The sequence below is a fragment of the Apodemus sylvaticus genome, chromosome 3 (genome assembly GCF_947179515.1).
Source record: "Apodemus sylvaticus chromosome 3, mApoSyl1.1, whole genome shotgun sequence".
Taxonomy (NCBI): domain Eukaryota; kingdom Metazoa; phylum Chordata; class Mammalia; order Rodentia; family Muridae; genus Apodemus; species Apodemus sylvaticus.
In genome coordinates, this window is record NC_067474.1 from 130,544,537 (window position 1) to 130,560,206 (window position 15,670).

General features: G+C 45.1%; 2 protein-coding genes across 3 annotated transcripts; one reads left to right on the forward strand and one right to left on the reverse strand.

The window, feature by feature from the left end:
• Nucleotides 1-214: 214 nt before the first annotated feature.
• Nucleotides 215-9,130, reverse strand: Mmachc (metabolism of cobalamin associated C). The gene is made up of 4 exons (XM_052177097.1): nt 9,002-9,130; nt 7,064-7,258; nt 5,974-6,126; nt 215-3,944 (listed from the first exon to the last, which is right to left on the reverse strand). Exons 1-4 carry the CDS (start codon nt 9,080-9,082, stop codon nt 3,534-3,536), a joined length of 840 nt encoding a protein of 279 aa, XP_052033057.1. The 5' UTR covers nt 9,083-9,130; the 3' UTR covers nt 215-3,533.
• On the forward strand, nt 8,879-14,651 carry Ccdc163 (CCDC163 homolog). 2 transcript variants are annotated; one of them, XM_052177096.1, is made up of 11 exons: nt 8,879-8,902; nt 9,260-9,861; nt 9,985-10,018; nt 10,223-10,351; nt 10,458-10,539; nt 10,979-11,162; nt 11,732-11,799; nt 12,579-12,646; nt 12,949-13,052; nt 13,772-13,905; nt 14,397-14,651. In XM_052177096.1, the coding sequence occupies exons 2-11, from the start codon at nt 9,818-9,820 to the stop codon at nt 14,516-14,518; spliced, it is 969 nt and encodes a 322-aa protein (XP_052033056.1). In that variant the 5' UTR covers nt 8,879-8,902; nt 9,260-9,817; the 3' UTR covers nt 14,519-14,651. The 2 variants fall into 2 exon arrangements, with proteins under 2 accessions (XP_052033056.1, XP_052033055.1); XM_052177095.1 differs by having other exon boundaries at nt 8,880-8,902; nt 10,176-10,351.
• The last annotated feature ends 1,019 nt before the right edge of the window (nt 14,652-15,670 follow it).

Sequence of the window (15,670 nt, forward strand, 5' to 3'; positions counted from 1 at the left end):
AAGCAGGTCAGGAAGCAGAAGCTAGTGCAGAGGCCATGGAGGAAAGTTAATGGCTTACCCAAGACTATCAGTCCTGGGTGGTACCACCCATGATGGGCCCTCCCCACTTAATAGCTGAAAAAATACCTTACAGCTGGAGCTTCTTTCTTGGTGATTAATTCCACCCTGTGTGAAGATGACACACAAAAGCAGCCAGTACATACATACACATATGTAGTTTGTGTCAAGTTGTCAGAAGTTAACCATTATGTTTATTGTGCACAAAACCGTGTAAACAAAGCCACTGCCACATAAACAAGGTGTGATACACCTGTAATCTCAGTACTAGAGAACTGAAGGCAAAAGGATTAGGTTCACCTGCCTGAGGCATAAGGCCCTGTCTTTAAAGAAAAAATTTATTCCCTAGAATCAACGGAAGGAGCCGGGCATGGTGGTGCACACCTGTAATCCCAACACTTGGGAGGCAGAGGCAGGTTTTTTTCTGAGTTGGAGGCCAGCATGGTCTACAGAGTGAGTTCCAGGACAGCCAGGGCTACACAGAGAAACCCTGTCTTTGGGGGGGGGGGGGGATGATCAACTGAATGTACACATACAAACACAGAATGGTTTTTTTTCTATATTTTAGATGGAAGTGCAAACCCTTAGCCATCAAACCCAACCTCTTAGCCATTGCGCTATAGTTTGCTGTGTTGCAAGCCAACCTGAGAGAGATTAACTTGTGTTCTTTAGTGCTGGGAGGGAAGTTTTCATGGAACAGAATTTTTGCTTCTTAGGATAATTGACTATTGTCTGCTCTGCCAAACAAAACTTGGCCGGTGAGTTCATTGGGTGTCTTAGAGTTATATTACTGTTAAGAGACCCCATGACCATGGCAATTCTAAAAAAGGAAAAAGAGGCTGGCTTATAGTCAGAGGTTTAGTCCATTGTGGTGAGAAACATGGTGGAGTGCAGGAAGACATGTGCTGGCCAAGGAGTTGTGAGTTCTAGCAGCAAGAGACTTGTGTGCCACATCTTAAAGCCTGGTCCCATAGTGTTGGTGCTCCCTTTGCACCAACAAGGCCACACTTAACTAATAGTGCAGTTTACCTATGGCCAAACGGTTTATGCCTATTCAAACCACATTAAAGGTATTTGCCACGTGGTGGAAGGAGAGAATTGACTCCTTCCTACAAGTTGTCCTGACTCATATACACTGTGATATACCTCTCCCCCCATGAATATGAATGTAATTCATGAAGAAGAAAGAGGAATGGCCAGGCCTGTCAAGTTTTTAATCCCAGAGATGAGTGCCAGATTAGGATACATGGTAAGACTTTGCTTGTGTGTAGGGCAGAAGAATGTGTTGAATCTTGTGAGGCTGGAATGAGAGGCAGTTGTGACCCACCTGACCGGACAGTCTTACTGAACTGGATGCTTACTGAGGCTTGCTGGCCAATAAGCTCCAATAATTGTCTTCTCCCCTTGTTCCCAGCATCCAAAGTACAGTACAAATGTGAAAACACTGGCGTTCTGGGCAGGCAAAGTAAAGTGTCTAAACAATGAGGTTATTAGGACTTCTTTTTCCCTTTTCCCACTAAATTTTTATATCATGGAATAAGTAATACTAACCTTGGAAATGTTACACCTCCCTGTTTTCAGGATGCATTTTTATGAAGAAAAAACTATGTATACATATAGTCTATACATGTACATGTTACATATATATTTGATCTGCCTGCACATATCCCTGCAGGCCAGAAGAGGGCACCACATAGATGGTTATGAGCTATCATATGATTGATGGGAATTGAACTCAGGACCTCTGGAAGAGTATCCAATGCCCTTAATTTCTGAACCATCTCTCCATCCTGGATGCAAATTTTCTTTTCTTTGATTTTTTGGATTTGTTTTTTTCAAGACAGGATTTCTCTGTATAGCCCTGGCAGTCCTCGAACTCAGAAATCCGCCTGCCTCTGCCTCCCAGAATGCTGGGATTACAGGCGTGCACCACCACCACCCGGCTTTTTCTTTTCTTTTTTTAATACCCTCAGTAATTTGCTTCTTTCCCTCCCTGTTGCAGGGTTGGGGACTATCCTGTCTAAGGAGGATATCTGAGATTAACATGTTTGAGTCTGACACAGGAGTCTATCTCTTGTTCTCAGTTTTCAACAAGTACACATAGCACATGACAATTTACCAATATAATTTGTACTACACATAGCAAGCAATTACCAATTAACCTCCCTGGACCCTGGCAGTGAAACTTGAAAAATCAGGATTGGGGAACTATCTACAATCAACAAAATAGGCAAAGTTGGTGACTTTGGATAGGATGTATTCAACTTCTTGTATTTTAGCTATGATTAGAGAATAATCCTTTTTGATCTGTTACATCAGCAAGACGTTTCTTCTGGATTCCTGGTTAGGGTAGATAATCCTATGCCATCATGGCCTTCCAATATTCCAGAATTCAAAGTACATCTTGGTTTTTTTTTTTTGTTTTTTTTGTTTTTTTTTTCTGAGACAGAGTTTCTCTGTGTAGCCCTGGCTGGCCTGGAGCTCACTCTGTCAACCAGGCTAGTCTCAAACTCAGAAATCCACCTGCCTCTGCCTCCCAAGTTCTGGGACCAAAGGCGTGCACTACCACTGGTTTCAAAGTACATCTATTTGAACGTAAGTATTAGATTCCTTAAGCCTTGAGTAACAGCACACTATTGGTCAGGCAGTTTACTTAAATATTAATTTACTTTGACTATAGGTCAAAGTAGTTTACTTAAATATTAATTTAGCGTAGCTCTATGTGGTGGGTACCCCTAAGAGCCACTAAATCTGTGGTTCTCAACCAATGGGTCATGTCCCCGGATTCCCTAAGACCATTGGAAAACTTTGATCCGTAACTAGCAAAATTAGTTATGAAGTAGCAACAAAAATAATTTTATGGTTGGGGGTCACTACAACATGAAGGCCTGTGTTAAAGGGACAGTGAGAACCATGGTTCTTAAATAGAAGTATCTTAGGAGAATAGTAACTGGCACGAGTCGAGTATCTGACGTTAACTGCTGGTTTTGAGTCTGCCTTGGCATACGATTTATCTTGACCAATGTAATTGAGTCTTGACTGTCTTTGAAGCACTATCATCAGGAAATTACACCCAAAATAAAATGTGGTTTTTCCACAGTGCGAAAATCAGCACTGCAGGGGAGACAGTTGGATCTCTGTTAGCTTGAGGCCAGCCTGGTCTACAGAGTTCCAGGACAGCCAGGGCTACATAGAGAAACCTTGTCTCAAAAAAACTAAAAAAGAGGCCGGGCGTTATTGGCGCACACCTGTAATCCCAGCACTCTGGGAGGCAGAGGCAGGCAGATTTCTGAGTTCGAGTCCAGCCTGGTCTACAGAGTGAGCTCCAGGACAGCCAGGGCTACACAGAGAAATGCTGTCTCAAAAAAAAAAAAAAAAGAAGAAGAAGAAGAAGAAGAAAGCGCTTTTTCAAAACCCCAATCCTACTTAAAAAAAAGACAAATCCACTATGGTGGGATCCCACAGGGGAAAAGTTATCAAGGGCCTGGGGATACAGGTGGTGAGACACTTGGACTAAGCCAGCTTCGTGCTCTCCTGGAATTCTGAGGCTTGGTAAGCAAGGAGAGAGGATGCTCAGATGTAGTGCTAGGATGTTCTGGGGGTTGGGCTAAGCCTAATAGAGCCAAGCGTTGGGCTGGTGGGGTGGAAAAGTACATCTTCTGCTCTTCAGAGTAACGCTCTTCAGGAGTCACAACATCCCGGTAAGTCCAGTCCCGCCAGTGGAAATTGAAGCCTTCAAGCAGAGTGATGCGGCCAGCTCTTGTAGGCACACAGTCAGGGGGCTTTCTGGGTGGCAAATCTGGCACTTCAATCCCTGGCAGCAACATTACTCCTCGGATAGCAAACCAGCCCCCAAATCGAGGGTGTATGCACACACCTGCTATGTGCTGGGGAGAGGACAAAGAAAAAGCAGTGTTACAGAGGTCATTTTGACAGGAGCTTCAACTATTATTGGAAGCATTTTATCCCCCAAGTTATTTTTATGGGTATGAGTGTCTTGCCTGCAGGCAACCAGTACCCACAGCGGCCAGCAGAGGGTGTCAATCTAAAATGAGTTGCAGACGAGTCTGAGCAGCCACGTGAGTGCTGGGGATTGAACATGGTTCATACAAAAGTAACAAATGCTCCTCATCTCTGAGCTGTCTTTCCAGCCCCTATTTTTGTTCATTTATTTCCCACTCAGTGCACACTGATTCCATGCAGAAAGCTCTGTCCCTGTCTTTTTCTTTAATCTGTTGTATGTATGTGGGGTTAGAGGACAATTTCATGGGCTCTCTTTTGTCTTTACATAGGTTCCAGAGATCAGACTCCGGTCGCTGTGCTTGTGTGGCGCACAGTGCCTTTCCCTCCATCTCACTCCCTCTGTCCTCTTCCTGAGCACCTCATTCTAAACAATGAGGAACGGCTTACTTGAGCAGCTTCCCAGTTTCTATATTGCTCTCCTGATCACTTTCTATATTGGCTTTCTGAGACACTCCTGTAACAAAGTGTTAAGAACAGACCAGGGGCTAGAGAGATGGCTCAGTGGGTAAGAGCACCGACTACTCTTCCAAAGGTCATGAGTTCAAATCCCAGCACCCATATGGTGGCTCACAACCATCCATAAAGAGATCTGATACCCTCTTCTGGTCTCTGAAGAGAGCTACAGTGTACTTACATATGATAAATAAATGTATAAATAAATAAATATCTTCAAATAGTACAAATCTACCTTAAATTATAAAAAAAAAAAAAAAAAAAAAAGAACAGACCAGGCCAGCTGGGCAGTGATGGCTCATGCCGGTAATCCCAGCACTCTGGGAGGCAGAGGCAGGCGGATCTGAGTTCGAGGCCACCCTGGTCTACAGAGTGAGTTCTAGGATAGCCAGGGCTACACAGAGAAACCCTGTCTCGGGGGGGAAAAAAAAAAAAAAGACCAGGCCAGGCTTGGGGGGCCCAAGTCTTCAGTCCCAGTACTCAAGAGGCAGAGAGAAGGTTCTCTCTGAGTTCAAGGCCAGCCTAATCTACACAATGAGTTCCAAAACAGCAGAGATATAGAGAGAACACAGCCACGCCTGACAACTTCAGTCCACCCCAAGGACCCACATGGTAGAAGCACAGAACTGATCTCTGCAATTGTCCTCTGGCCTCCAAAGGTATGTACATACACAGTAAATATTTTTTATTTTCGTTTTGGTTGCTTTTGAGACAGGATTTCTGTGTGTATCCCAGGCTGTCCCATAACTCACTCTATACTAACAGGCTGGCCTTGAACTCAGATCTGCTACCTCTGCTTCCTGGATGCCAGGATCAAAGGCATGCGCCACCACACCGGGCTAATGAGTATTTTTCTAAATAAAACTTTTATTATAAAAACATTATTTTATATATGTGAACACACTGTTGCTGTCTTCAGACACACCAAAAGAGGGCATCAGATCCCATTACCGTTGGTTGTGAGCCTCTGGAAGGGCAGTCAGTGCTCTTTTTTTTTAATCTTTTTTATTTTTTTTTTTGGTTTTTCGAGACAGGGTTTCTCTGTGTAGCCTTGGCTGTCCTGGAGCTCACTCTGTAGACCAGGCTGGCCTCGGACTCAGAAATCCACCTGCCTCTGCCTCCCAAGTGCTGGAATTAAAGGCATGCTCCACCACTGCCGGGCACAGTCAGTGCTCTTAACCACTGAGCCATCTTTCTAGCCCCTAGTAAATATTTTTATAACACTAAAAAAGATCAGGTTTCTTGAACTGTGATGTCCTCAGGTGAAGGGGCCAGAAAATATGTAACCTACTTGTCAGGACCATAGATACTTTGCTCTGGGCTACGTATCAACTCCATCAAAGGACCATGAAGAAATTCGGGACCTTATAGAGATACTTTAGGAGCCTTTACTGTCTTTTCTCTTAGTCCCCACTCATTCATTCACATTTATTCTCTGACCTGGGCCCCCCATGGGTCAGCATCCACATCCTGCCGTTGGTAGTAGTACGCAGCACCTGCCACATGGGCTGCTGTCTGGGCTAGGATCTTAGGTCGCCGATTGGGATGTACCTCATAGTCAGCAATGACTTCCATATGCAGTTCTGGAAACTTCTGGAACAGAATACAGGGCACTTGTTAGCATGATGGGAGTCATGACTTTGTTTTAAGGCTTATGTTGTGTATTAACATTGCCTACTCTTTTCATGAGTCCAAGGTGGTTTTTGTTGTTGTTTTTTTGTGACAGAGTCAGAATGCCTTGAACTTGCTATATGTATTTAATGCTGGGATTCACCATTAAAAGCTTGTTTGAAGGAAAACATAACTTTAACCTAAGGAGCTACAAAGTAGAGGAATTTAAAGTTCCTATGTCCCCTCAGAAAGGCCTATGCTTGAAGGGAAATACAAAAGCCTTGCTCAGAAGCCTCCATTATGGAGTTATTGAGCCTTGTGTGGCAACTGTAGAGTGTAAAGACCTAGAATGTATGTATGAATGTATGTACAAATGTATGTGTATATAAATGAGTACAGGCTGGGAAATACTCTTCTGCCTTCAAAAGACTCCACAGACAGCACAGAGTTTATGAGCCCAGGCAAAGGCAAATGAACAAAGACTAAAGATGCTACATTTACTAATATTCCAACTGGAGATTAAGACTAGAGGTTCAGCCAGGCGGTGGTGGCACATGCCTTTAATCCCAGCACTTGGGAGGCAGAGGCAGGAGGACTTCTGAATTCAAGGCCAGCCTGGTCTACAGAGTAAGTTCCAGGACAGCCAGGGCTGCACAGAGGAAACCCTGTTTTGAAAACAAAAAAAGACTAGAGGTTCCCAGCCAGACAGTGGTGGTATACGCCTTTAATCTCAGCAATTGGGAGGCAGAGGCAGGCCATGGAGGAGTCTGGTAAAGAGTAAACCGTGGGTGTGAGAAGGCAGAATATGAAGAAGATGCAGAAGGTCAGGACTCCTAGCCCTAAGGCTGGATCATGTCCCGAGCTGGATCAACAGGACAGCAGGTGTAGTTTTGGGAGTTGAGGGAAAGTTCCACCTTACCTCTGTAACACGCCTCAGGTGGTAGGACACACACTGGTCCACAGGGTCTCTCAGTGTTTGGAAGTGGCAGCTCTTCAAGAAGGGTTTGAGGGCTCTGTCAAACATAGCCGGTGTGCTGAGTACCAGGAAGGCCAGGGTAGGTCCTGGGAAGGGCAAGTGGAAGGCTGGAGGCAGGAGCTCATTGTACCACGCCACCTGGGACACAGAAAGTTCAGGCAGGTGAATCTGAGTTTGAGGCCAGCCTGGTCTACAGAGCAAGTTCCAAGACAGCCAGGGCTACGCAGAAAAAAACCCTGTCTTTTTGAGAAAAAAAAGAAAAGAAAAGAAATTTTAAAAAAGGAAGGAAGGGAGGGATATACCAAGCACATTTGAAAAGATCAGATTGTCTAGTTTGGCGGAAGTAAAGGGGGAGGCTTGAGAGATTAGTAGTTGTGAGGTTGTGCCTGGCCTTACATATCAACTTAAAAACTCTGACTTCAACTTGGTGAAGATGAGGAGTCATTTAACACTTACAAGAGTAAAGTGACCCAATAGTTAGAAAGAGCTAGTTGCAGTGTGGAGAATGGATTGGAGCCAAGATGGCAGCAAGGAGATTATAATAATGCATATGAAAGAAGTGTTCTGGAATATAAGATAGGATGGTGGGCTAATAAAAGCAAAAAAACAAAAAACAAAAACAAAAAAACCCAAACAACAAAAACCAACATGTGTTTGGAAGGTTCAGGTGATATTCATGGTGGCTGTTGGATGTAGGACTGGAAAGGTGAGTAAAGACCTTGTGATATAGGCAGAGCTAACTCTGTTCAGTATAATAAATAGTTCCTATCACCCAGACTCGACACACAGACACACACACAGTTTTAAGACAGTCTCACTACATAGCGCTGGCTGGCCTGGAGCTTGCTGTGTAGATCAGGCTGGTCTGGAAGCCTCTGCCTCCTGAGTGCTGGAGTCAAAGGCTTCAGCCACCACACCTGGCACTCACATGGGCACTCCTGCTCTCTCCCATACCTGCCATCCTTCACTGCCTCAAAATGACTCTAGAATGTACACAGTCCTCCCCTCCTTTCAATCCATTTCTTCATATACATTTCCCTGTTTTCCTGCTGGTGTTTGAGATTTGCAGATGCTAAGCTGGCACTCTAGCTAGCTACCTATCTATCCATTTCTGATAGATGGATAGCTCTTGATTTTGCTTTTTTCTCATTACTGGGGGTTGAACCAAAGACCTTAAGCATGGCTTTCAAACTAGATAGTATCTTTTCCAAGTCTTCCCGTGGAAAGCTCAATGGTATAGGAATTTTAAGATAGGCTAAAGGACTCAGGCTGATTTTAGTCAAAGTCTGTGTCTTAAGCATTTGTTCACTCAGCACTGTGGGAGGAAAGTGTGGAACAGGCCAGGGCCGGGTGGAGTGGAGAGGGACTGGGGTTCCAGAGACCTCTGTACCAGGCGGGCTTGAGGACTGAACTATGCTCAGTCCTGTATTGATGGCAAGCAACACCATGAATTAGCCTTCTGTTGGCTGACCGAACAAACCAGCCGATTGTATCTTGTTCAACACTGGGAATACTCCTCTCTTCATCTGATCTAAAACATAACCACGGCAATCTTCCAAGTTTTGACCTCTTCTAATTCCTTTGGAAGAATTCGGTGAACCCGGCCCACCGGGAGACTTTTTTTTGTAAATTATGATGATGACAGGTTAGGGGATCGTTGGCTGTATCCCGTTCATTTGTTTGACATCATAAAGACGTAAAAGGGCAAACGTGTTCCTCTACCATTTTAATCAAACTCCATTTCACTGCACGACCTGGAGAACCTGTCGTCAGATGGCTGCGGTAGGTTGAGAGGATCAGAAGGGCTCACCGGCCCTCACACTTTTGGCATCAAGGCCAATCATAGAGCTCACCCTAGGACCACCGGGAAGACAAACCAACCTGGAAGGGGTAAACCTCGAAGCCAAAAGGACACAGGGTGTCCTCAATCTTCAGCTTCAGATCTGCGACACGCGGCTCCATAGCGCACACTGAACGCTGAGCTTTCTGGGAAATGGAGTCTCATAGTTAACTTGGGCCTGTATGCTTCCAGCAGGATTGGACTACATTTCCCAGGAAGTAGAGGAATAGTAACGGACTCAATTGACTCTGCACGATGCATCTTGGTACATGTAGTTAGTTTTTTTTTTTTCCTTTTAGCCCAAACACAATAGAGACTGGAAGACTTCGTGTCCCGACAAGCTTCACGGGAGGTGTGCGTGTGAACGCACAGGGCACGTATTTCCAGGGAAACGTATTTCCGCCCTCGAGTGCTCGTGGTCTCCGTAAGAAGTGGACTCAGTTTCCCGGCTGGCGCTGCGGCACCGGTTCTTAAATCTTATTCTCCGCCTTCCAGAGTTTGAAATCTTGAGCGGCACTTGTCACTTACTCAGTGGTGATGACGTCCTTGATTTGTGGAGATCTCAACCAAAATTTACTTCATTCTACCTTCTCTTGATATCTGTGTATTATTCTGTTTTTTTTCTCCACTTTCAAAGTACTCCGTTCCGTAGTTCTAGATTCGCAGTATTGCTATCGTACTGTGTCTGTACCCCTCCCTAGTATATTCCCACTTTCCTCATTTCCATCTAACTCTGCGGCTTGTCCTGGGCTGTCCCGCGGGTATCTTGGTGTGGGAGAGCAAGAATAGGAAAAGTCAGGGCCGAAATTTCAAGTGCTCCAGGATGAGCAGGAGCCCTAGCTGGTCTGATCAGCTTCATGCGGTTCTCAGTTCAACTGATGAAAATATGGCCCGGATTAAGGTAAGAAGACACAGGAAACTCCCTTCCCGACCCTGGGATCCCCCTTCAACTTCCCATTGGGAGGCTAGGCTAGGGCACTGAGAGTTCACTGGCTCGAACTGTTTGTTGTTGTTTGTTTTGTAGCAGAGTTTGTATCCCCTTCGAGTTTCCTCTACAGGTAAGTATTGTTCTTTCTCCCAGCCCTTTCTCTTCTCAGAGCCTCCTTTCTTTCAGTGCCTGCCAGTTCTGTACAAATTCCAGCTATTTCCCTTCTGAAGCTCTGGTTTCCTACACAGACAGACCCTGCTCTTGTCCCTTCCCTATTCCCACAATAGGGGACCTGGCTGACACCTGGATTTCCCCTCATCACTTGCCTCCTCAGCCAGGGGCCCAAGCTCAACAGTCTTGGACTCCCATTCTTGGAGAGAGACTGAGCTGTACTGAAGCCCACAGCTCCTCTCTCTGGGATGAAGTTACTAAACTCCGATCCCAGCTTCAGGCTCAGGCTCAGGTGAGGTGTACTAGGGGTGTGTACATGGTGATAATGTGAGATAATATTATTAGGAGTTTGGAAAATGACTTAGAAAGGAATGTCTGGGTTTTCTCTGCCTGGGTAGGTGACTGAGGCTCTAAGGCGTTCTGTGCAGAGCCTGTTGAAGGACCGGGAGCAGCAGATGTTCAAGATCAGTGCTCTAGAAGGTATTGGGCCGATTCTTTTCTATGTACAGCACACAGAATTTTCAAATGGAAAAGAGTTTTGTACATGCTGAATGAACTCTACCACTGATCTACATATAGCTTTCTTTCTTTTTTTTTTTTTTTTGGATTTAGTTTTTTTGAGACAGAGTTTCTCTGTGTAGCTCTGGCTGTCCTGGAACTCACTCTGTAGACCAGGCTGGCCTCGAACTCAGAAATCCACCTGCCTCTGCCTCCCAAGTGTTGGGATTACAGGCGTGCGCCACCACTGCCTGCCCGGCTTACATACAGCTTTCAGTTGTGAGGCTTAGTCTTTTAGTGAATGTGTGAGCTTCTTTCCAGCCCCACACAGCTTCACATGTGTTGTTTGGGCTCTCATGTGAATCTCTTAGAGCGGCTGACTCTAAGAGTATCTGTATATTATTTACTTTTCCCACTGCAGCATCACTAAAACTGCTGCAGGAGGGTCCCAAAGGGAGAGCCCTTCTGGAGCAACGCCTGGAAGGGTTGAGAAAGGAACTGCAGGGCCTTCGGAGTCAGGTTCAAGAGCTAGTCCAAACCCAAATGAAAACAAGACCAGGAAAGCTTGGTGCTACCGGTGGCTTTCACCAAGAGCTGCAGAATGAGTAAGTGATGGGCAAGACTTCATCCTTTTGTTTGTTTGTTTAAGATGTGCTTCCTGATGGCACATGGTTTTAGTTCTAGTACTCAGGAGGCAGAGGATGGCAGGTCTCAATGAGTTTGAGACCAGCCTGCTCTACATATTGAGCTATAGGCCATCCAGGGCTACAAAGAAAGATCTTTTCTCAGAAAACAAAAAGAACACACAAAAAAAGTATTTTGCTTGTATGAATGTTTTACCTACATATGTGTGTACACCACATGTATGCCTATCGAATCCCCTTGAGTTGGAGTTAAAGATGATTTTGAGCCACCATGTGGATACTAGAAATCAAAGTTCTCTTTAAGAGCAACATGTCCTCATAACGCTTCCTAGCCCAAAGCTTCCTCTTTTGAGGCTTCTGAGCTCTTAGCAGAAGGTGTTTGGCCTCCTCGCTTCGTTTCTCTGGGCTGTTGGATGTTGAACCCTGGGCCCAGTACATGCTAGGCAGCCGCCCTTATCACTGAGCTGTAGCCTCCAGCCATCCTGGGTCTGTTGTTTGATTCTAGAATGACACTGCTGTCACTCACGTAGGCACCAACTTTTGTGGGAAGAGTCAGAGATTCTTCGGGAGGAACTAAAGCTGCTCCGAGACCAGCTGAGTGAGTAAGAGATTGAGAGCCTTTCTTGTCAGCGAGTGACCTTACTCCTGACTGTTGAAGCTACTGACGAGTCTGGCATATTGTTTTTATTATTTTTTAAATTTATTTTTATTTCATATATATTGGTGTTCTGCTTGTATGTATGTCTGTGTGAAGGTGTCAGATTCCCTGGAACTGGAGTTGCAGACAGTTGTGAGCTGCCATGTGGATGCTGGAAGTTGAGCCAGGATCCTTTGGAAGAATAGCCATTATTCATAACCGCTGAACCATCTCTCCAGGCCCTCCCACCCCCAACCCTCTTCTTTTGAGACAGGGTCTCTACATAGCCCTGGCTGTCCTGAGACTCACTATGTAGACCAGGCTGATCTTAAACTCACAGAAACTCATTGCCTTTGCCGCTCAAATGCTGGGATAAAGGCATGTAGCACCACCCCTGGCTAGTCAAATTATTAGTTATTATTATTGTTGTTGTTGTTACTCTTATTTGTATATTTTATGATTTAATGTGATTTGTGTGATGTTGGGTATCAATCGCACAGGACTTTTTACTTGGTAGCAAGTGTTCTACTACCAAGCTATACCTTTTTGTCTTTGGCAAAATATTTTATTTTGCTCTTTGTCTCTCATGTCATTTATTCTTTCTTATCAGCTTGGAATCTTTCCAGCAGCTGGACCAGAACGTGTTGAAGTTTCGACCACCAGTCTGGTTGGTCACAAGGCAGTGAGGGTGAAGGAATGAAGTTGGAGAACGGTCCCCTTGTATTCTGTTTCATTTTCAGGCCAACATCAGGAGTTGTTGCTGGAACAGATGGCTGAGGGGCGCCAGGTTCAGGCCCGCAGCTGGAAGGTAGGGCAGGGTTAGATCAGTCTCCAGATAGTTCATGCTAGAGTCCCCATCCTTGCTGTCCGACTTGCTCTACAGAAAGGGCCTGGATGTCCTTCTCCCACCCCTATCTCTGTCTCTTTCATTATTTCCCACGCTGATTCCACATCTCTCCAAAGCAGTTTTTCCCAGTCTCTTTGTTGTAAACATGATTCACTGTCCTTGCCCACATGTAGGCTCTCCTGTATCAAGGAGGGGAGTTGAGGGAGAGAATTTCTCTTGGAAAGAGAGAGATTTAGTTCTCCCTCTGCACCCTGGTCTGGCAGATGTTGGAACACCTACAGAGTGACCAGATGGACAAGGTTCATAACTTAGAGGTTACCAGGACACAGGCCCATGATGCCCAGAAGGGAGAACCCCTCCTCCTCAGGTCAGAAGTTGTTCTTGCTGCTCCAGTAGAGGGGATTTGTGTCATAGGGGTCAAGCAAAGTTCAGCTATCCTAAATTTGGCCAGAATTGGTTGGGGTGGTCAGTCTGAGTATCTGGGGTTTTATTCATAAGAACAGCATTTGAAGGACAGTCTAGCTTAGGCTGTCCTTTAACTCCTGATCCTTCTGATCTACCCCCCAAGTGCAGATGCTACAGGTGTATGTTACCAGCCTCGGTTGTTTTTTATTTATCTATTTTTAGTGAGATGGGTTCCACTGCATAGCCCAGACTGGCCTCAAACTCACCAGCCTGCTGGCTTTGTTTCTTGCAACTGAACAACAGGTGTGCCCTATCATTGCCACTTGTATTACTGATAAAGTTTTTTTTTTTCTATTTTTCTTATTTTTTATTTAGCCTGCATATTTGTGGGCATATGTAGCATGAAGTGCATGTGGAGGTCAGAAGTCAGTAGGATGCAGTTCCCTCCTTCTACCATGGGTCCTGAGGATCCACAGGTGGTTCTGCTTGCTGGCTGGCGTGTTTATCAGCTGAGCAGTCTCGCTGGCCCCAGTGTGAGGCATTCTTCATTTGATTCAGAACTGTGCTTTATCTTTATATGTCTGATCAACAATGGGGCTGGAATCCCGGCCTAGAACAGAAGAGTCTTATTCTGGAAGAGTGTCCTAGATCTATCATCTCTGCCCTGAATGTTCTCTCTAGGAACTCTGTTCAGGTCCAGCAGTCTAAGCCGCCTCTGGCCACCGTCTTCGCCATGTCTCTTTCTTCATCTAGCTCTGAAGTCAGTCTCCCAGACTGTGGCCATAGCTGGGAACTTTTAAAGAAGCTGGATAGGGGTAAGGACAGCATCCAAATGATGCCTGAATGCAGCTGTCTAATTGTTTGGCATTGTCTTTTCTTTCTGAATCATCTACCTATGTTATATATCAGGAGGAGTAAAGCTATTTGATATTTGTTTAGTTAAAGGCAAAAGATTTCTGTGATTTGAAGAAAAAACAAAGTAATTATTATTTAATACTTATTTAAAAGCCAGGTCTTGTTTTGTAGCTCAGGCTTGTTAAGTAGCCCAGACTGGTCTTGAACTCCAAATCTTCCTGCCTCAAGTTCTTGTGTGCTAGGATTACAGACATGGGCCACTACGTTGTCATTCAGCCACTTCATTGCAGCTGGGGGACAGGTACAGATAATGGTCAGAAACCACCAGAGAGTCAGCACATATAAACCAGGCCTGTGAGTCTTTTCCAGAGAGGTCCAAGGTCTACTTCTGTGCATAGCAGTATTGCTAATGTTTTGTTTTGTTTTATAATTTTACTTCCCTTTGTCTTAGTACTCCAGAACAACTCCCTTTCTAATCTGGGACCCAGCAGCTCTCAGTTCCATGCCTGGAGTCTTGGGCAGGAGGATCTGTTCCTTCAGGGCCCCAAGACCTTCCAGAGTAAGAACTTGTGAGAAGAATGATATTCTGCTTCTACCCCAGGCAGCCCTCATCCCCTCTGTCTGGTGCGTGCCCTTGTTACCACGGCATCTCACTGTGCAGCCAGTCCTGCTCCCCACTGGCTCAAAATAAAGTGACTTCAGCCTCCCTGCTGTGTTTTCTATAAATCTTCACCCACATGGGATAGGTTGGGCCATACATTTCCTTCTTGTGACTTACCTGGTTCCTGTGACCTCTGCCTGTGAAATCTGACATTCATAGGTCCCCCTTTACCGAGCTCCAGTGAACTTGGAAGAAATGATTTCTCCTGTTTGATGTGTAGAGTGCCTGAGGATGTTGGGCTGAGGCAGTATTGACGAGATCACAGAGGAGAGTGCGATGTTCTTGGGCACTAGATGTAGTCAGTCACGTGGCTCACTGAGGCCCATTCCAGCCTCTCCACACCTCCTGATCTTCAGTAGCCCCGTCTGTATGTTTATAGTTTTGTTTCTCTGAAATTGAGTCATCTTCAAAGCAAACAAACAAAAGCCAACAAAATAAAAATCTCTATTTACTTATTTTGAGAAAGGGTCTCTTTATGTAGCGCTGGCTGTCCTGGAAACACACTCTCCGGGAACTCTTATAGGTTCTCCTGCCTCTGCCTCCCTAGTCCTGGGATCAAAGGTGTGCACTGCTACACCCAGCCAAAAAGTACTTTTTGCTATAACCTTCATGAGGAGATAGAGTTCCATGGTTCAAATTGTACTATTTTTATTTTTTAACATTATTTTATTATTTTATTTTATGTGTATGGGTGTTCTGCCTGCAAGTATGTCTGTGCTGCACCACCTGTATGTAGTGTCCTGAAGGCCAGAAGAGGGCATCAGGTCCTCTTGAATTAGAGTGATACATGATTGTGAGTTGCCACATAGATGCTGGCCATCAAAGGGTAGTGAGTGCTCCTAACCATTGGGCCATCTCTTTAGCCTCCTTTTTAATTTTTTGAGGCAGGATTTTTTTTTAAAGATTTATTTATATGAGTATACTGTAACTGTCTTCAGACACACCAGAAGAGGGCATCAGATTCCATTACAGATACTTGTGAGCTGCCATGTGGTTGCTGGGAATTGAACTCAGGACCTCTGGAAGAGCAGCCAGTGCTCTTAACCACCGAGCCATCTCTCCAG

Coding starts and splice junctions, on each gene's coding strand:
- Ccdc163 (XM_052177095.1), top strand. CDS start 9,784: ATGAGCAGGAGCCCTAGCTGGTCTGATCAGCTTCATGCGGTTCTCAGT. Junction 10,352..10,457: donor AGCTTCAGGCTCAGGCTCAG/GTGAGGTGTACT, acceptor CTGCCTGGGTAG/GTGACTGAGGCTCTAAGGCG. Junction 12,647..12,948: donor TTCAGGCCCGCAGCTGGAAG/GTAGGGCAGGGT, acceptor CTGGTCTGGCAG/ATGTTGGAACACCTACAGAG.
- Mmachc (XM_052177097.1), bottom strand. CDS start 9,082: ATGGAGCCGCGTGTCGCAGATCTGAAGCTGAAGATTGAGGACACCCTG. Junction 7,259..9,001: donor TCGAGGTTTACCCCTTCCAG/GTTGGTTTGTCT, acceptor TCTGTGTCCCAG/GTGGCGTGGTACAATGAGCT. Junction 6,127..7,063: donor ACCTGAGGCGTGTTACAGAG/GTAAGGTGGAAC, acceptor ATTCTGTTCCAG/AAGTTTCCAGAACTGCATAT.